The sequence below is a fragment of the Periophthalmus magnuspinnatus genome, chromosome 8 (assembly GCF_009829125.3).
Source record: "Periophthalmus magnuspinnatus isolate fPerMag1 chromosome 8, fPerMag1.2.pri, whole genome shotgun sequence".
Lineage (NCBI taxonomy): Eukaryota > Metazoa > Chordata > Actinopteri > Gobiiformes > Gobiidae > Periophthalmus > Periophthalmus magnuspinnatus.
The window spans coordinates 23,939,276-23,961,146 of record NC_047133.1 but is presented as its reverse complement, the minus strand read 5'-3'; the positions used below and the strand labels follow the sequence as shown (position 1 = coordinate 23,961,146).

At 38.0% G+C, this 21,871-nt stretch overlaps 1 protein-coding gene across 5 annotated transcripts in view; it reads right to left on the bottom strand.

The window, feature by feature from the left end:
* Nucleotides 1-21,871, bottom strand: part of adgrl1a (adhesion G protein-coupled receptor L1a) — a 134,206-nt gene that overhangs the window by 16,093 nt on the left and 96,242 nt on the right. For all 5 annotated transcript variants that reach the window (XM_033970994.2, XM_055223444.1, XM_033970995.2 and 2 more), the window contains exons 6-16: nt 20,834-21,098; nt 19,247-19,574; nt 17,203-17,496; nt 12,323-12,426; nt 10,827-11,012; nt 10,108-10,146; nt 4,995-5,175; nt 4,417-4,539; nt 3,450-3,655; nt 1,852-2,025; nt 990-1,199 (exon numbers count right to left, since the gene is read on the bottom strand). In XM_033970994.2, the coding sequence (XP_033826885.1) occupies nt 990-1,199; nt 1,852-2,025; nt 3,450-3,655; nt 4,417-4,539; nt 4,995-5,175; nt 10,108-10,146; nt 10,827-11,012; nt 12,323-12,426; nt 17,203-17,496; nt 19,247-19,574; nt 20,834-21,098 (2,110 nt within the window). The remainder of the gene's footprint in view (nt 1-989; nt 1,200-1,851; nt 2,026-3,449; nt 3,656-4,416; nt 4,540-4,994; nt 5,176-10,107; nt 10,147-10,826; nt 11,013-12,322; nt 12,427-17,202; nt 17,497-19,246; nt 19,575-20,833; nt 21,099-21,871) is intronic.

The following is a 21,871-nucleotide window of genomic DNA, read 5'->3' as shown; positions in this document are numbered from 1 at the left end:
TTTAATGAAAAAACAACAATAATGCTCAGAGTTAATGGAAATGTACCCGTTTTTAATAACACTGATAAACTTTGTTCAAGAAGGGGAATGGGGAAAACAGGGGGTCATTGCTGTCTTAAATGCATTTTTTTATGGAAATATGCAAAATGGGAAAACAATCACAACTGAATATGGAATGCAAATGGATGTCATACTGGGGCCAAATCATGCTACAGAGAGCTCTGGGTTTATTGCAAACTGTCTTTACTAATCGGATCTGGCAACCCCACGTGAGGAGCTCATTTGGTTCATTATCTTGAAAACCAACACCAAAAATATATAAAAACAACAAAAACATGTAAAATGTTTTTATTGTTGTGAATAATATTGCAATTTTTGTCAGGAAAATCAAGTTTTGATTTGAACATGATTATTATATATTATATCTGAGGACACAGACTGGTAAGGTTAAATTAATAACAGTTGTGCATACTCTACCTTTAAAGCTACCATTTGTAATTAGATGAACTGACCCATCCCTGTTGGATTCTCACATATCACTAGCTCTGTGACACTGAGCCAGCTTTGGCCTGACAGAAGAAGACCAGACAGCACAAGTGATTCTGAACAAAGGCCAGGTGAAGGAAGAGAGTAACAGGTTTTACATCTGCCATCTACTGGATAAAAGAAATTAAATAAACTTACAGAGGGTAGCTTTAAAGGTGACCTATGCAACTATTTTGGTTAAGGAGCCACCAACCGTTTTTCTCAATGGAGATGGTATTACTTTGCAAGGAATGTTCCATATTCAGACATTAAACTTATCTATGCTGCATTTAAAAAAAAAAAGTGTTTTTTATTGCTGAAAAATATGTTAAAAACATAAATTCTTCCTGTAGGCAAGGTTGCCTCTCTTGTTTCCATGGGGATAAATAGATTTAAGAAAACCTTCAGCAGAAAAGTTACACAGTTAAACTCTCTCATGTTTTGATTCAATGTTCTAAGCCCACCTGATAGTCAGTCTTGTCGATGCCGATGAGGAAGAGCAGCTCTGCGATGAAGAGGTTGATGCACAAGTTCTTGTGGATGGTGTTCCGGTCAGTCTGGAGTCCGCGCAAGAAGCAGAAGGTGGAGATGCAGATGGCCAGGCACACCAGCGAGATGACTATACCCACCCAGGTGATGACGAACAGAATCAGCTCATGCATGCGGCCCTGGTACTGAGCAGACAGGGGGGAGGAGAGAGGCAAAGATGTTTAAAATGTCACCAGAGACGACAAGACGAATGTGGGTGGAATAAGCAGCAGGACGAGCAGAACAATGGGAGAGGAGGGGAAGAAAAAAGTTGATTTACTTAATATTTGTAAATATATGCAAAGAGCTAAAGTGTGGAGACAAGAGACAAGACAGGGTATTTAAATTCACGTTGTTGTCAGATGCAAGTAGCGGGACATGTATTTGTACGCTTTCCTGAATAACATCAATGGGGACATCAAAACAAAGACCACGTCAGCCTATGAATCCATGTGATACTGAGAACCTGCATACATTACATCTTTACGGCACAACATAAGCATCTGCGCCTCTCTTCCTCCCTTATACACTGTTTTTTCTGTATATTTGTATTTGTTTCATCCTCCTTTTTTTGTTGTTGTTTTGATTGTTTGAAGTAGAAGCTTTGAAATTACTATGTTCCATATTGGTAACGACCATTAGATCACTGTGTAGACGTATGTAGCTTGAACTCCTCTCAGTGAAAATCAGTTGATCAGACTAACAGTTTTTATTATTTATGCTTTTGATTAGTTTAATAAATATCTGAGGAACATTTTGTCGTCCAACAGAAAGTTTCCATAACATCGCTGAACTCACGTCTGGCTCGTGGCTGGCCATGAGCACGGCGAAATTGGTGAGGTGGCTACAGGAGCAGGTGGTGTGGGTGCTGTTGGAGCTGAGCAGCCTGCACCCTTGGGACGACCACTGTCCCGTCATGGAGCGTTCAGAGTAGTTCCAGAATGAGCAGTTTGGGGTGTGGTAGTTGTCCATCTGTGAAACCAGACAAGTTTAGAGGAGCTTGTTTAGTTTATGCAAGTCGTTTACTTACAAATGCATAACTGATCAGAACTGACAGTGGAACCTAATTAGAACTGATTGATTTCCTATTTCCTTTCATTACAATAGGATTATTCAGGCAAGCGACAACCAGGGAAACTACATTAACAGACAAATTTTATGGTTTACTATTGGAAATCACAAGTACGTATTGGATATAAACTTGTGATTTTGTTTAAAAGAAATGTGGAAGAAACCAATTAACACGGCAACCAACACATTTTGAAGTGAAAATTAAATACATCCATTTTAATTGAAGATATGTAACGATATGCACTTTTTGCTTGGACATTTTCAGTTGAGGTCTTTTCAGTATCAAACTTCTACCAACAAAAGCCCGTGTTTATTTTCTTCAACAAACTGTGTCAACATATCTGTTTCTTTGAAGCAGGCTTACCAGCATCTCTTAGATAAATGTGCTCATTAATTGATTTTGATCACTAAAACCTGACACTAATCACAATTTAGAGGCATGACTCACAAAGCAAATGTTGACAAGAGATATTTGTGCAACATGGTGTTTCTCTCGTGTAGCTGCTGTTACAAAGACGCAGGACAAGTTAATTAAAAAAAAGCTTATTTCAGTTTGATAGTCATGTCATTTATCACGTTAGAGTAAGAGTTAAATATACAAAACAGGTGTACTTTATTATCATTTATTTGATTTTGTATTTAATATTTTATTTATTTATTTATTTATTTATTTATTTAAAATGTATATTCTTGTTACTTTTGGTTACTGATATCTTTAGTGCAAAACACATCTGTTATTTTGATGCATGTAACTACATATGATATATAAATGTAAGTATTTGCTGTAAAAAAATAAGTAAATAAATTAATAATAATAATAATAATAATAATAATAATAATAATAATAATAATAATAATAATAATAATAATAATAATAATAATAATAATAATAATAATAATAATAATAAATATTTTTTTATCAAATTAATTTATGTTAACATTGAAAAATACAAACATCATACACAAACCCAGCAGGATGGTTTAGTTTTATACTGTGATCTGTATAATGCATTGATCTGTGGTTAGTCTTGTCACAATGGTAAAATTTCACACTCAATTTCAAAACTGGGGAACAAGCTTGTTACTTGATACCAATTCCGATACCAATAATAAAAAACAGGTAACAGAATGTAATTTTCAACACTAAATCATAGTACTTTTGGTGGTCTAGATCTAATAAAGCTCAAAATCACTCTAAAACTGCTCAAGTAAGGTACATTTTTCTCATGTTTTTTTAGTATTGATACTTTCTCAAATGCATCTAGCTCTAATACTAGTTTTCGTATGTACTAGTAACTGATTTTCAACACTTTTGGCGGCCTTACCTGCAAGTGTCGTAATGTGAAGACCACTGGCTCGGTGAGGAACACTCTGCTGGACTCTTTGTTTATGGACGCCGCTATCACGTGAGAATTGACTGCCAGCCTCCTCCGGTCATGGTTCGACTCCATTTCCATTTTCACTGTAGCGTTCTCCGTCGACAGGAATGATCCCAGGTTTTTATAGAGCAGAAACACCACCTTCACTTGCCCTGGAAGTGAGTGAAAGATGTAAAAATGGAGCTGTAGATGCAGTAGGATCAATACATTGCGGTGGGGGATATAAGAGTAAATGTATGTGCATGAGGGTATAATATGGTAATGGGAGCTGGAGTGACAGAGACAGACAGAGGGAAGTGACATGACTCGGGGAGAGGAAAGACAGAGAGGGGGACTCAGTGAAGGTTGGAGCGATGGTAAAGAGCGTTTCATTTTGACTGGTGCAAGAGAGCTCCATTTAATGTGGAGGGCAACGCTACAGTCATCCCTCAAGCATTCACAGATCTCCTATTATTCCATATGAATATTTCATGTGCATTGTTTCAATCATTCTAATCTCGTTCCCGCCACAGAGCCAGAGCGGAGACAGCGGAGGGGAGGAAAGGGAGGATAGTGAAAGAGGAGGGGCTGATGTGAGGGGGGATAAGATGGCGGAGAGAGAGAAGGAAGAGAGAGAGAGGGACAGGGGAGAGAGAGTGCTGAGATAGCTCTGTCAGACTGTGCACCCGATTGTAATCTACACGCCTCCCAAGCTTTTCTATTAAGACCGCTGTTAAGAAAGCATCAAGAAAAGGAATAGTCTCAGCGCTTTTGTTAATCTGATTAGCCTATTATTATGAACCAATAACTTAGTCAACTGCATGCAGATTGTTTAAAGCTTTCATGGAAATGCAAATGCTGACATATATGATAGCGGAGAGAGGGGCAGGGTGATTTGTCAGGTCTGTGGAGGGGAGGAGGGGGCAGTGCTGACCGTTGCGGCTGTACTGTTTGATTGTAGAAGCGGAGAGCTGGATGGCACTGTCGCTGGCGTAGTTTTGAGGGAAAGATAAGTCCTGAAGCTCCATCTCTGTGTTGAGAACGTGGACTTCTAAATCTGAAAAAGTAATATGTCGTTGTAAAACGCAGGGAATTCATGTGTGTGGCCTGTAAACAGAGGTGGGTACAGTTACTTGTAATCTACTGATGGAATTGTACTTATAAGAGGATTTTTATTACGCAATACTCTTACTTAAGTAACAATATTTGCTCATCTCACTGTGAAAAAACCTAACACATTTTGACAATATTAAATGATTACAATTTACATAATCATCATTCTGGAAATTTTGTGCTTTATTTAATGTTTTGTCAACCAGATTATCATAACTCACTATCACATCCATGTTTCTCTGTAGTATAGTTGACTTTATACTTTATTATTTTACTTGCGTATTTTGAGCACTACTTTTTACTTGGAATAACTACTGGAGTAATATATATTTTGTAATTCACTCTTACACTTGAGTTCAATGACCCACCTCAGTATCAGACAGTACACAGGAGGCTTACCGATGCTGGGGGCGTGGTCAGTGAAGTAGTTAGCATACATGTTGTTGGCTAACAGGAAGGCCCCTTTCTCCAGGACGTCCAGCAGCATAGTGGCAGTGTGCGCCTGCTCTGTGCTGTTCATGTCCTGCCACGACTCCAGCGCTTCAGGACGCAAAAGGTTATCCACGATTTGAATCACAGCCTGGAAAAAAAAACAAAAAACATAATAACACAATTTTCAACCTGAGGTGAGGTGAAGTCATGTTAAAAGGAAAAAAAGCTGCACTTTAACCTCCTGAGACCCGAGCTCTCGCAAGACTTTATTTGCAAAAACTATTAAGTGCCTGAACACACAAATTTTTTCTGAGTGTAAAAAAACGAAATGAGAAATAATTGTGCCTCTAGGAACAATGTGTCTCATTTGAAGTGCTATTGACAGGTGCAGGAAGACATATGCCTTTAAATAAAAAATAAATAAATAAATAAAAAATAATAATAATACAAAAATAAATAAAATAAAAAATAAAATCAAAATACATTAAAATAAAAATAAATATTCTAAACTCTTAAAAATAATCAAAATTGAACATGTTCTTGTTGCTGTTCTTCTTCTAAAAATTTGCACTGTGGCCTAAACAACCCAAAATGTGTTCGATGAGGACGCCAGGTCTCAGGAGGTTAAGTCTGAACTTTTGTTGTGAGGGGTTATAGGTTTGATCTCAAAGTAAAAATTATTTTCAAGGGATTAAGAGCAATAAAAACACTTGTAGTAGAATAAAAGATATACAAGTTTAATGACATATTGTGGACCATTCCAGCAAAGCAAAAGAATCACCGTGGACACAAGCAGGCTGGACCAGTAAGGAAAGGGAAAAGGAAGAAACTATTTGTTGAAAGATTTCCATTGCGAGATTATGACTCAAAGTTTAATCAAAGACATAATTCATTCAAACAGATTATTTATCATTTTAAATCCCGGCACACACTACAGGATAATTTGTCCAATTTAAGCCCCAATTTGCTTCTCTGCGATTTCCAGGACGCGTGGCCAGTCTTTGAATCTTCATATGTGGTTTTTAATCCACTTGTCTCCTCTTGTGTGTCGTGTCAGTGCGACTCTGAGCTGCTCTGTCGTATTGTAACCATAAAACATTACACCACTGCACCAGCCAATAAAACAGAGAGCCAGGGACAGACGGAGAGACGGACACAGAGACGCAAAATACAAACTCACGAAACAGCGCAAATAATTAGGTGACTTTACTCGTCTCTCGTAAAGTAGTCAAGTTAAACTGCAGCATTCTCATCGCATATTATCTATTAGAATGTGTCCTCCGCAAATAATAACACCTGCTCCACAAAAACATTTATTAATCCAGTTTGAAGCGTTCTTGAATAAAAAGTGAAAAGGCGAGAGTAGATCCTCAGGTGGTTCTGTTTACATAAATCTACGCAGCACGGATCAGTGTGAAGCTGCTGCTACAGTAAACACGATTAAAAGCATTTATCTGAACTATTGTCCCGCATTTCACAAATAACAATAACACCGTTTTGACTTGCATCTAAATTAGAAGTGCAACTCTTTGATATTTGGAACATTTTAGAGTCGCAAAGCAAGTTGTTTTACTGTAAACACGAAACAGCTGGCGCACGGTGCTCTATAGTTTTGATAACTTACAACTTTTAGCTTGTGGTGTGCAGTCTCTTAACTATTTCATACGATTCTTCTCATGTCTCTGGTATGGTGCGCTTTTGGACACATGTTTAAAAATTGTTTAAGACAAAAAAATCCTGTAGTGTGTGGCAGACTAAAGACATTTATGACTTATTAGAGAGCAGATTTGTCTCTGGCGTAGTACTTTAATTCAAATACTACTCACAATATCCTTGGTGAGCTAGTGCTGTCCCAGTTGTTTGTACTATAGCCGATATAGAACATATTTAACCAAAGCTTTACAAGGCCAATAGACATGTTCTACCTTGAGCGAAAACGATGACGATGTTAAAGAAATAAAAATATTAAATCTATTCAATAAACTATAACAGTTCCTATTTTCAGATTGTAGCAGACACACAAAGAGTCCACACAAAGAGGTGACCAGCACTAAACTTGCATAAACAGACTGCAATTTCCTTGTCTTGCCATTCAAATGCCCACAATGGACTTTGAATCATGATTGGTTTTGTGTTGTTTAATGACTTATTCCGACTTAATCAAGAACAATTCATTAAGAAAGTGCTTTGCATGCAATTCACAGATAAGTGATAACTAATCATGAGACTCTGCTTCATTAACACTGTTTCGGGAAGTGCTATTAGCATTAGCAACGTCGTAATTATCAGCTAACGTTTCCATTTGTGCCATACTCCTACGTAATTAGCCATTGTGTGTGCTATTACAAAGGTTCTTATAGAAAGTCTGTCTATAGGTGAGGAGCAAAGTCACTACTGCACCACTATTATATTATACTATACTAATATTACATGGAATAACATTTGTAGTATTGTAGTATCATCATAGTAATAGTTGTTGGAAAAGTATTTGTACTGATGCTAGTCCCAGTACTGTAGTTACTGAAGTAACAGCAGCAAGAAATGCATAAAAACAACATCAACACCAACTACAACAGTAGTTTACTACTACTACTACTACTACTACTACTACTACTACTACTACTACTACTACTACTACTACTACTACTATATGTCCTCTGATAGACTGTTCTAAAAGGTGGGAAGGCCCCAGTCCAAAGTTAAAATAAAACATAACACTCTTTTTTACTACTATTGCCTCAATTTCTTGCCGCAACTAACAAAAGTCAACAAAAGCAGAAAAACGTAATAATCTGGAGGTAAAATCTCAAATGGTCTCTATGGTGAAAAAGAAAATGTGTTCTACTCTAAAAATAAAAAACACTACAGTCACTACTTTTTTGTACACTTTTTATTCAACTTGCCTGGGTGAATTAAGAATTGCAGAGTCTCCAAAATTCAGTGTTAACAGTTTGCCACTACTAGCACTACCATCTTTCTCTCTTAATAAGTAAAACCACTGCTTTTATTATCAAGTTTCAGCTCTGTTTTCTACTATCTACTTAAATTAAAGGAACAGTATGTAACTTTCCTGCGTTCCATGAAAATAGAATGTTAAATCATACTTCAGAACATTCTCTATGGAGATGGATATGTTTTATGCCGTACTGTGGAAGTCAAACAAACAACATTTAAATGGAAACAAACAGGAGACCTCCAGGCCAAATATGAGTCAGGTTTGTGGAGATGCAAGCCCGCTCACAGTAACGACCCATGCTGTTCAGAGCAATGAACACAACCAAAATAAAACAAAAAGTGACATAATGTGGCTTTAAATAGTTATTATTTGAGTTAGTTGGCTCATCCCATTTTAATCTAACACAGGTAGGTTTTGGGCAGGTTTTGGGCAGGTTTTGGGCAGGTTTTGGGCAGGTTTTCTTTAGAACACAAACTCAATATCTCTGATCATTACTTTCACAACTTTTCCAGGTCAGACAACTACTATTCTATTTCACACTTACAATTCATTTAATGGCCATTTGGACGCTTGTATCCACTATCCAATTTGTTGAAGTAGCCGGCTTGATGAATCGCGTAATTCTCCTGCTCAGGCCTCTCAAAATGAAGGATTGACTGCTGTGGAATCTCTTTAAAATGAATTTAGCGTTACAATATTCACCCTATCTTGTGTAGGGAGGAGAAGAGGGTATTTTTTGGCTATATCTTTTCATCTTTGTGCTTATGCTGCAGCTGGTGACAAAACAAATAGCTCGGTTGCTTACTACGCAGCAGCCTTTGCGTTCATTTTGCGGCAAGATCTGAAGATGGGTGTCATATTACGGCTTAGACTGCAGACAGGTCAAGATACACAGAACAGGCAGTGGCACGTACTCAGCTACTGCATCCCACATCCCAATACACACACGCATACATAAGACCTTTTTCATCATATTAGATTACTGCTTTCTCAGAAGTACACATATTGCAATCATATTGAAAGAGCAGAGCAAGAGGGGGCGTAGTAGCACAAACTGTTGCCCTCTATACAGTCGGCAAATTGCGTTTACTCAAAGCCAAAGATATTGTGCCGTTTTGTGCATCACAAATAGGGCCAATATTACGCAGTCAGCCTCGATCGCAGAGCAAGAGCAGAAAGTGAGATTATAGGGTGGTGGCATATGGCTGCTGTGTTAACTCAAAGATCCTATATGTTGAATATGAGAAAAGGACTGTTCTCCGGGGAAATGCAACTGCAATATGCTGATATAGTAAGGAGCAAAACAGTTATATTGGAAAATCCTCATTACACAACTACTTGGAATACTGATGTGCTACTACAAGTACAAGGCCTACTTCTTCATCAACCATTAATATACTACTAGAGAAAGAAGTTTTAATGAAGCATAGCCTAATAGTCGAAAAGTAATGACTGCTACTACTACTGTGTATGGTACAATACGCTAAAGACAATTGACCTGTTATTGTTGTCCATATACTTTACATAGCAATAGTCATAGCACTTATTTTTTAGACATACACATTGTTGTTTTTTATATTTCTTGTATAAGTATATTTTCACATTTTAGCTAAATGGTTAGATTTAAGTTTATTTTGTTTATCAGAATTTTTGACTGCATATTTTTAGTCTCCCGCTGAAACACTGTTAGACAAATAAATAATATTATTGCAATAAATGTAGATATTTACAGTAATTAAAAGTACTTGAGATACTACTACTATTGCTTCTTGGACTGTTAGTAAAAAAATGGACACTGACAAATTGTTTGCACATTAACTCCAGATATATATATGTCTCCTAAACGCAGAGGCAAAACTACACATCTGCTTTGGGACACTACAGCCTCATTTTAATCCTGTCTGCGAGGAGCAATAGCCAAACACAAGCCACTACTCTTCAGCGCAAACCAGAAATCTTCTAAGTGATGATTCCAAAGGCAGTATAAATCATAGAACACAGCAACGAGCCACGGAAATCTCATCCACAGTATTCCACTAGTCTAGTCTCAGATTTATCTCCTCTTGGTTATTCCTAGTCACGCTGCTGTCCAATACTACATCAGTAAGTACAGAGAAAAGATACCTGGATGTAGGCCCGGCACGTCCTTTCACGCTTTTGGAGCTGAAAAGAAGAACAAGATACAAAGTCAGTAATTTCACATTTTAATCATTGTAAACATCAACAGTGAAAATGACTTCATGATGGACACGGGCCCATTAACTGCATGTTCAAAGCTGCAGAAACTGTCTGTACCCTGCCTCGTCATAGTAGCATTTCACCAGAGCAAGCAGCAGAATGTTATTTATGATCATTTGTGTTTTATTGTAAAGCATTTTTAACCATATGTGTATTGACATGTGCATTGGCAAGTTTATTTGTGTAGCACAATTTGTACAAAGTAATTCAAAGTGCTTTACAGAATAAGAAATAAGAAATCAAAACATAAATAATAATCATCAAATTAACATTAAAAGATAAGAGAATAAAAACCTTTCAGTCATATGCACAGCTAAACAGAACCATTTTGAGCCTGGATTTGACATATGTATTGACAGAGACAGATTTTTTGTCTGAATTCCAAGAAAGTGCAGGGCAGTGGCAGGTTGTAGGTGAGAACAAATTTTATTTTTTTAGCCCTGACGCTTCAAGGAAAATGCAGGATGATGCAAGCCCGCATGAATTACTCAAAATACATCTTTGAGTAAAGCAGCTATACCAAAAGAAAAAATGTTATAACATAGCTAAAAGCTCATAAACATTGCATAATATGTCAACTTTAATATTTCAGTAGCTTGTCTAACCTTGTTGTAGTTGCGCGTTGCGAGGTCTTTGTTGCCAGGTCTCAGGGCTTGGAGTTGAGCGTCTAAAATGTCCAGGAGTTGCTCAATGAGGCGCACAGAGGAGCTGACGTCTCCGGCCTGGATCCTGCTCCGAGTGTGGTTCACCAGCTCTCCAGCGATGTTGGCCGCGTTCTCACCACTTTTTATCTAAATAAAAACATTAATAAATGATCAAAATAGAAGATTCAGGATTTGTGCTCTTTTTAAATGTCTGTGATCAATTTGCAGTGAAGAGGAACCAATGAAAAAAGCTTATTTCTAAAAGCTTACTAACTATAACAATTTGTCTTACTAAGGATAACAGATGAGTCTACTCTTTTCTGTCTACTGTTTGGCAACATTAGAGCTTTTATAACAACACTTTTTCAAAATCACATTGACAGAGTGGAGGTTATCCATTGAAACAAACTACATGTTTCACTGATATTCTTTCCTTGGACAATTTTTGAAAGCTGTAGTTTTAGAGAAGACCTGACACAGTAGTCTTATCCATCATAGCTTTTTCTCATGCTTTCCTGTTTTTGCCCAGCAACTCTGAAGACAAGACGTTCCACTGGTGCCACAGTGAAGACATATTATCCACTTCAATGGTCATAAATTGGCACTTCTGTCCAAATCGTCCCAAAGTGGCCTCCACTAATTCTTCAGAACATCTAACATGAGCTGCCCCCTCTAAATTGTCAATTTTATCAGATATAACTGTTCCTGACAGGTGACCCCAGCGCCACTGAAGGATGGGTCAAATGCAGACAACACCTTTTCCAACTTTAACTTTATTCCTTATTCTTGCCTCAGCATTCTCACTTCAGTGTTTTGTGTTGACTCTAAATAACATATAAGTACTGTGAAATGTAGTCATCAGTTCTTAGTCTGAGCCTCTTAAAGCTTTCCTTTATTCCCCGTCCATTATGCACATAATTGTAAATAAGTCGTCCTATGTAGAACACATTGTGAAGTTTTCTCATTCCCTCTAGTGCTGTTTCATTTGCAAATTACACCTTTAGCAACCCCAACGCAATTGCAATTGATTTTAGCCAAAAGGGGAACGTATAATGGATTCGAGCACGGATGTTAGCCTTCCAGTCAAAAAATCTCTTCAAAGCTATGCATGACTAAATAATCAGTGTATTCTTTGGCATAAATTGAGCTAACGCTTTAGTTTTCTTTATGATTTTTTAGGGAAATCTAATTACTGGCAGAGATGTGTTCAATACAGAATATGTAATCACACGCTTTAGTGATTCATATTGTGGATCGATGTCAGTCATTTCAAGTTATACGCCAGTGAAGTGTGGAGATTGTAAAAAATAATTCAGTGTAATTCGAGAATATTAGTGAAAAGGGGAGTTAATTAAGTATTAAGAGTAGAGCGGTAATGAAGGACCAGTTGAAATGCATGTAAATGAGGTTAGCCTTGGAGATATGCTAATTTTTCTGGAGAGGGGAGCGGGTCTCACCTTCTGGGCCACCTGGTTGACCCATGGAGAGGTGCAGTTGCTCAGGTCAGGGCCTCGTGGGTTCCAGATGACTTGGTCGGCCAAACACTGATATGAAGCAATGCCTAAGGAGACAGAGAGGGAAAAAGACTGGTGAATGATGCATGAAATTATTATAGGCTAGAATTACAATATTAAAAAGAGGATGATACTGGCAAACTATCATCACCAATTATTATTTTTTATTTATTTATTTATTTGTTTTTTTTATTTTTGTTTAATTAAAATAATAACTCTTTTAATTCTTTACACAATCCCAAGACATGAGGATAAAATATGCATTATTATTCAAAAGGAAATTATTTTGATTTGAATTACACATACATTAAATAATCCTAAAATTAGAATTAAGGCGCATTGTGTAACCTTTATGGCCATTTGCTGGTCGCCAGGTTATGGACATGTTATTGCGGAAAAATACCGTGCCTGTCCAAATCTGACCTGTAATTAACATCTCCATGGAGACAAACAGGTCACAAAAATTACTATATCAACTTATTGTTCATTACTTGATAGAAGGAGCGATATTTTTTGGGGGGCAATATTTATCATGAGTATTTTTTACTATTTTTTTCTGTACTAGTGTTGAACCTTTTTGTTATTTTTCTGTACTATGATTCTTGTATGACTCGTTATAGATCGCAGCTCATATATTTTTAATGATATTGTACATTTAAAGTACTTTTTGGGGATGATTCTGCCTTTTGGTTTGGTTTCATTATTATTGTTTATCGTCTATATTTATTTCAGAAATATATTGCAGTGAATGTATTATAGTGACAGGAATACCCTCTACTAGAAAAGTTACATAGTGCACCTTTAAGTACAGCAATTCAAACACAATATAAAACATTTGTAAGTACTACAAAACAATACATATAATAACACCCTTTAAGATATAACCGTGCAATAGATTTTCTCAGCCTGTGTGATTATATATAATACAGAACATGCTTTACACAAACAATTTGAGCTTTGAGTCCAATTTTTCTGTGGCGGATTTTAGATGCTTGTAATTAAAGTGGGACGTGTGGTAAGAAGAGTAGGAAGTAGGTGTGATTTTTACACTTGAGCAAAATGGAGTTTTAAAAAATGCAAAGTGTTTTTGATGTGAGAAGAACGGAGGGAGGAAGCCGGAAAAATGGGTCGGGAATAGGAAAGGTTAAGTAAAAGAGTGTGAGACGGAGGGAGCGAGAGAGGAGCTGCTATGGTTTTGGCACACACACTCCAAAGACATTACCATCAGCTCTGATTCCCCACTGCCGAATAACAACACAGCAGAAGGGAAGCACCTTTTACCAGCCCGCGCTCTCACATGGGGCTCTTCTGTTTAGTTACAGGGTTCACACAGAGGACACAAGGAGGGGAAAAAAGGAAAAAAAAAAAAAGAGTCTGATGCCGCCACTAACGCAAATAAGAGGCATCCACTTACACCAACAAGGAAAGAAGAGAGGAGATATGGGAATCAGCGGCAGAGCAGACAGCAACACTCCACTCTAGTCAATAGGAGCTAATACTTCTACAGTCCAACACATTTTTTTCTCAAGAGCACAGTTATTCAGAGGTGATTGGGTCCATAATATGTAAGACAAGAACGAGAGTGAAAAGAGTAAAGCAAATCAATAAGATGTGGGAGTAGCTACACAAGTGTAAAAGGTAAAAGGAGTTTTCATAAAATGCACTTTCAATATAATTACTTTCACAATGATACAATAATGAATGAAGGAAGATATGGATTTTTTTCAGCCAATGTCCTATTTGTGTTGCTGTTCTGGCTGCTAAACATTTTTTTTCCTGAAATAATAATAATAATTTAAAAAAAATCTCCAAATGGAAGATTTTCACTTTAGCAAAAAAACAAAAAACAAACAAAAAAAGCAAACAAAAAAACAAAAACAAATGTATTTTCTCATAGACAGTCTTATTGCGAAACATACAGCTACCTCTTTATTGCTCATCTATTTCCATAAGAGACAGAACATGACTCACATGAATTCCCGCAATACTTGTATAAATCAATAACTTTAATAGAATTGAATAATTAATAACAAAGAAATTTAAAATAGTTAGTGTCATTCACATGGACCAAGTAAACAGTTCTTCAGCGTAGGCATATGACAGTTTGGTTATCGCTGCAGGGGATTACTGGGTTTGACAAATAAGACATCTACAACCACATTATTATCATGATAAATTTTGTAAAAGAAAATACAAAGCAACTGCATTCTATTGTACTGCATATACTGTCAAATGGCGTGTTTATTTAATTCTAGTTTGCAAATACCTGAACACTAATGTTTCACAATCAAACAGCTCATCTTCTTATATGCAGAACAAAGAGGATTAAGAGATGAAACACACAACCAGTCAAACGCTTGGACACACTTTCTCATTCAATGATTACACAACCTCCTACATTTTTGATACACATAGAATACATCAAATATATAAGTGAGATATATGGAATTATGTATCTTCAGAAAAGGTTTTATATTCAAACTCCTCAAAGTAGCCGTCCTTCGCTTTGTTGACAGAGCTATAAACCCTCGGTCTTCTCAAGAAAGGAATATAATCATGAAATGCCAAAAGAGACAGAACGTGATTCACATGAACTCCAGCAGTACTTATAAAATATAAATATAAATCAATAAATTGTACTTGTAACAGATCAAACGTCCACGCCCTGTTTGAACCACATGCATAATGGAGCACAATGCAACCACACAGACAGTAACCTACCACCTACACCAACTAAAGAAACAGACATACACACATGCTAGAAAAACCTGTTTACACTATTGAAGTTTTGTTATTCTGCATGAACAACAAAACAGAACAGTTCAGGACCAGGAAACACTCAAAAACACTGAAAAACACCACATACTAATACTAATTGAGTATTTTCACTTTGATGAATGGAAAGGCATACCAGATTTGAACAAAATGTGCCCACAGCTGTCATTACAAACAAGTTTAATTGTTCTGACTGCATTAATGTGGCTGGAATAGGCCTAATAGATGAAAGTTTTGGCCAGTGTTAAGACAAAGCCTCTTCTTCCTCTATAAACTTCCGAAAATGTTTAAAGCAGTGCCAGGATGCTGTAATTAGCCCAGTTGTTAATGTGATGTTCCTGCTCCGCTCATAGGACAAACCCACGGCAGCTCTCTGATGGCCACATGCTCACAACACAACATAAATGGTGAGGTAAAGCCTTGTAGTCGTCTTTCAGTTTATTATTCACTACGTTCAATCAGCTCTGTTTCTGTGGGAGAGCCTTGTATTTATAGAGGACAGGCTTTCATGCAGCTGTCCCATGGGGGGGATGTGCCGGCTGGTAGGAGCAAGGCAGGGACACGGGGACAACAGTGCAGAAAAAACACTGCACACATGCTCTTACTTAAATTACATATTCAGGAACATAATGGCAGATAGTGTTTGCATTGTGTATGGAAGCGACAGAAATCATGGCCGTATCAAGCAGCATGACTAAACGCTGCATCTCCGCCATAGACTATATGTATAAATGGACAGAGCTAACCTGCTAGCCGCCGCGATCCAACTAGGAAACGATCATGGGCGCGCTTCCAGCTCCAGTTCACTTTTTATTAGAAAACTGTAACTGCTGCTCTCAGGTTTGTCATTTTAAAATCTTCGTATTAACATGGTCCTGGTCTTCTTTATTTCGCGGTTGTGTCCATAACTCAAGATATGAACATTAATAACAGACAAATCAGGCGCCTTCTTTCCCTCCAGGTCGCTCCCGCTCGCTTTAGCAACAGATTTGATTGACAGCGTTGCTAAGCATTAAATTCAACAGCTTTGCTCTGGATTGGCTCTTTGGTTGCTATGATACTAGCAGTCGGAATTCCAAATACGGAAAGCTATAACCGCTAGCCTCGATGAACTTCATTTGACTGGAAACGAACGCTATGGGTGACATCAGACTCACTTAGTCCACTTCTTTATATAGTCTATGATCTCACTGCATATCTAAAGCTGGACTACATATTCTTTCTGCCTCCTTGTCTCCATAAGCCTCAATAAAATTGGAATGTTCCACAATATTTTGCGTTCTGTCATGCTGTACTGTGGAATATTCCAAGCAAAGCAGTAACATCTCCATAGAGACGAGCAGTTGGCAGAGCCTCCACCAGCAATAGTGTACCTATAAACTGTAAATTGAAAGATGGAATGTCAAGAACTATGAGTATCTTTAAAATAAGGGATGGTTAAAAAGCATAATTCAACCACAACACAGGACTTGTAAGTGAATGCGTATGCTTGGTACTGTTGTTGTACTGTAATGTCTGACATATTTGACCGGCAGCACTCCCACCCTTAGGTCATAAAGGGTCAGGGTCAAGTAAATGTACATAAATTACTGTGAGCTGGAATCCCTTTGCGGACTCCATCTGTCTTTACAATGGGAATTTAAAACAGTTAGTGTCATTCACATTGACCAAGTAAACATTTCATATGCGTAGGCAATTGACAGCTTGTTTACTGCTGCAGGGGATTGTTGGATTTGACAAACAAGACATCTACAACCAGATTATTATCATGTAAAGTGACGCAAAAGAAAATACAAAGCAACTACTGGATATACTGTTGTACTGGATATACTGTTGTACTGGATATACTGTTGTACTGGATATACTGTTAAATGGCAAGTTTTCTCATTTTATTTTGGAAGTATCTAATCGTTTCTGTCACAATCAGGCTGCTCATCTTGTTAAATACACATCAAATTTTAGGAATTTTAGAGCATTTTTTTATTATAACAAGTATAATTTTTGAAACTGACTTTTAAAACCATTTTTGAGTAGCAAACCCCACTAACCTAGCGATCCTTTGGGGCATGGTCGATCCACGGTCTCCCCTCTCAGTGTAGCAGGCCACTGGACACCGCGCACCATCTTGGGCTCGCAGAGGTACAGCTCGGGGCCCTGCGGAGGATGGGAGGGGCGGCGGGTGACCGGGACTGTGGCTGTGATTGGTCGCAAGTCGGGGTGCTTGTTGATGGATCCGATTGGTCGAGAGGTCGGAGCAATGGGGCGGGCCGTGGAGGGGCTGGCGCTGGAGGAGAAAGGCCTCGCTGGGAGAGTTGTGGTGACTTGGGTGGTAGTCAGAGGACCTAAGATGGAACGCAAGACATGGAAGTTATTAGTACGGTCACAATATTACAATTCCAATACCACAATGACGACTGAAATACACTCTTTGTTAGATAGACAATAGAATAATGCACTAGTTCTGATACAGATCAACACCACTGTAGCATCTAGTTTCAATACAAGTTGTAGTATCAATTATTACCACGGTTTTCATAGTTTTGACAACTCTAGATCTTACAGTTGAGACACCGAAGATAACATTTTGAAAGGCATTGGGGGGATTATATGAGGATGTAAAGGATTTGTTGATGAAGTGGGTTAAAACGATGCAGAGAGCGTAAAAGAGACACGAAGAACTGGAGGGACAGACCCATACGCATTTAAAGCATCGCTCAGAAGTCCGAGTTCAAAAGTGAGCCCTGACAATAATTGGGGTGACAAACACTTTCGGTCGCCTCAAAGCACCGCTCTCAAGAGAAAGGAGGAGACACGAGATAGAAAGAAGAAGCATCATCACAAGTCAGAGTGGAGTAAATAATTGATCAAATGTATCACACAAGTCAGCATCAGTAACAACTGAAACCTAATGCAGAGATAAAAGAACACTTCACAAACTACAAAATCCAACTGATCAAACGCGCTGGATCTACACCCCCCCCATACTCTCTCTCTAACCCTTTCACACTGCGGTACACCCTATCCCTCTGTCCTATTCATAGACTGACAAATTGCACAGAAATATTCTCATTTCATCCTCATCTTTGATTTCACAATGACTTTTTTGGCCTACATGACAAAGACAAGTTGATTTGAAGTTTCCGGCCAGACAATTGAAAGACTTTAACTGCAGACTAGACGGCGACAAATACAATTAATAACAGTTATAAGACATTTGTGACACTTAAGTAGCAAATCATTTTCCTCCCATACACTGACTTCAGATGCCCATCAGATGTGACAAGGGTTCAAGTCAGATGCCAGTTGTGAAGTGGTTCTGAGCACTTCAATTTTACAGATAATACATGATTTTGTATTTATTTAAAAGATGCTTTGGTTTGTTATTAGACAGGACAGTAATCTTAAAATAGGGATTAAGAGCAGGGAGAGACATTAAGCCTGAAAACAAGCTCACTTCAACTAAGTGCAGTACAAAATTTTTCCATATAGATCCATACTACACTGTAACCCTGTCATGATAACAAATTATATAATATTTTGCTGAAGAAGATATAGATTTTAAATGATAATATTGAAACAAGTTTGTGCCATTCACACGATAAACCTCAAGTACAATTATCCCTCAAAAAATGATTCTAAATGCACAATATGGTTAAAAAAAACACAGACTGAATAAATAAATAGCAGACTGAAACACTTTAGAAGCTACTTTGTATCTAGAATGAGTCATAGAAGTTATTTATTCAGCTTTCTTCATCTTAAATCTTATCGTAGAACAAGAAAAATCCCTGCTAGTGCAAACAAAAAGTCCCCATGATAAATATTGACAGGGGCGTCAGACTCAAGGGGGGCAAAGGGTACTGTTTAACGGGGCCCAGTGCATGGAGGGGGCCCTCACAAAGTCTGTAATGTGCATTTTTCACCCCTGAATATTGAGTCCCACAAATAATAACTTCATCTCACATACAATGAACAAATGCCATGCTTTTGTGTTATGGTAAACATTATAGACACAACATTGTTCCTACTTGTCTTTCACACCATCAGAATTTAGCGCTGCCCTAAAGCCCTGCCCCTCTCCATTGTTTTTACCTGTAGTGGGGTCTGGGGGTCCAAACTCCAGCGGGTATCTCAGCACATTGTAGTTGTTCCACACATACAGCTGATTGTCCCGCGGGTTGTAGTCCACGGAGGAGATGTACTGGTATGGGTTTGGGAAGGGAATGCTGACCGGTTCCTCGCGGTTACGGTTGGTGTTGTAGGCGTATAGAATGAGATCTCCTCCGGCCTCACTGTCGTCGTCCTGGTACACCGAGCGCACCGCGTAGAGGACCCCGCACGCCATGAATGCATTGGACGCCATTCTCTTGTCAAAGCTCGTCTCCCAGGTGCCCTCAAAACGTAAGGTGTAAGGATTGACCTGTTGGAGAAGCAAAATTTGGATTGGAAAAGTGGAAGTTTACACAGAATTTGAGCTTTTGAGGGGGGGGCTACGCTATAGCTGATCAACGCAAAACATCAAAAATCATGAAAAAAAAAAAAATCCTTGTGTCTACTGATTGACATAATGAAATATTAAAAATATTCAAAAGACAAATACTATATTTTTTCCTCTCATATTGATAAGAAACACATAAAAATGGCTTTCATTATAAATTCCCTGTATATACACAATACAATTTGGACGTCTCAATTAAAATAACCCAAGCTGATCAGTGACGATTAAAATGCAAATTAGCAAGAATAAAATAACAGTTGTGCAAAGCAAATCATTACCAGAACTATGGGAAAAGTGTTTGTGTATAAGTAACCTTTATAATTTGCTGTAAACTCTATCTTGGCACAACGATGTAAAAGTTTCATAAGCTAGCACAAGCATATGGACTATATAAACTGTAAAGATGAACATATAAGGACTGGTAATCACATCAAAAAGTAATTAAGCTCCCAGCTGTAGAGAACTGATATGTTTCTGCCGCTTTCTAATAAAGTTGCACACCAACACATAATACAAACTCTTATTCAGCGGTGCACTGAGATCGCTATAGGAAAACTAATGAAATTCCCTGGAAAACAAACAAGTCCTTGATGATGGAAGTGATCACCTTCTTATTTATTACGCACTTCTTCCATTATTCAACACTGGCAAAGCTTATGGGGATTTGATATGTTAGATTGATAGTTTAACTTATGCGGTTGGAAAAACAGTTTTGCTCTAAGGTCAAACATAATAAATATGGCCCTTTTATGAGAACAACACATTAATTTTTACGGTTTATGTGGGAAGGTTATGCACGTCGAGGAATAAAGAAAACAACAGGAGTTCAGTGATGGATCGTACTTAAAGTTTGGCAAAAAGGTACTCAGAAGTGACTTTGGATAAGACAGACAAACAGTACGGTGTGTTCACAATCTGTTCTGGAGGCTCGGTAAATTATTTATAAAAAGAAATGCAGTTTGAGTCCATCTGAAAACCCCGTTCTGTCTGCAAAAAAACACAAATAGTTCGGAATATTACTTTGGATTTGATTGGATTTGGGTCTGACTTAACCTCTGGCAGATTATGTTAACGTGGCTCTATTGGATCGACTTCATTTGTCAGTGCTGTTTTATTGTGCACCATCTGCCCCCTGCTGACTGTACTGAGTTATGTTTATAATCTCTAATCCTGGAGCGCACCTGGCTGACCACCAGTCTGCCGTTGTTGGACTCGGTGGCGTAGATGACCCAGAGCCCGTTCTCGTCCACGGCCAGGTCGATGTCGGACTTCCCTCCCCAGCGGTATGGGGATGTGTCGTGGTAGTTGGCGTTGGTGATGATGGCCTCTCCGCTCTTGATGCGAGTTCGTAGGTCGTACTTTACTATGTTCCTTGTTCTCTCTTTGTTGTAAAACACTGCTCCGTCGTACACCACAAAGCCGGTGCCATCCACTCTGTTTGGCAACCTGACAGATAAAGAGAGGCGCATGTCGCTGATGACACATTTTGAAGTGAAATATATTGGATATTGCTTTGGATTTGATGGGATTTGGGCATGACTTAACCTCTGACAGATTATGTTAAACCCTTTTCTAAATTAACAATATAGTAAATATCTCATGAGATGCTACAAATAAATAGGCGCATTTAACAGTTTTTTAAAGGTTCTGTATGTAACTTTTCTGGTGGAGGGTTCATCACCTGCTTGTCTCCATGAAGATGTTATCACTTTGCCTGGAATGTTCAGCATTATGATATTACACATATCCAACTCCATGGAGACAAGCAGGTAATGCCACAAGGCCAAGTTATAGGTCAGATCTGTGGAGAGTATATGAGTTTTCAAGGTATATATGCATATGTTTTGTATAAAAACACTTGAAATTGAAAGTGCAATACAGATCAGTTTAATGTTATACTGTTCTGTTGTTTCAGGCATTTCTATGGAGACATGCATGTGGCAACCCCCCACCAGAAAAGTTACATAGTAAACCATTAATACCTGTAATGAGTCGTACGTTAATGATTTGATTCTCTGCAGCTCATATTTTCACAAACTACTAGCTACAAACAAATAAAAAAAAGGTTTCCTATTGGTGCAAATGACAGCTCCGTACACCTCTCAAAAATACACTTAATCTCTTATTTATATGAAAGCGAAGTTGATATAATAATTATCATGGCAGGCCTACGCACTGCAATGAAAGAGATCCGACGCTGTTTGACACGCTGCTACAAG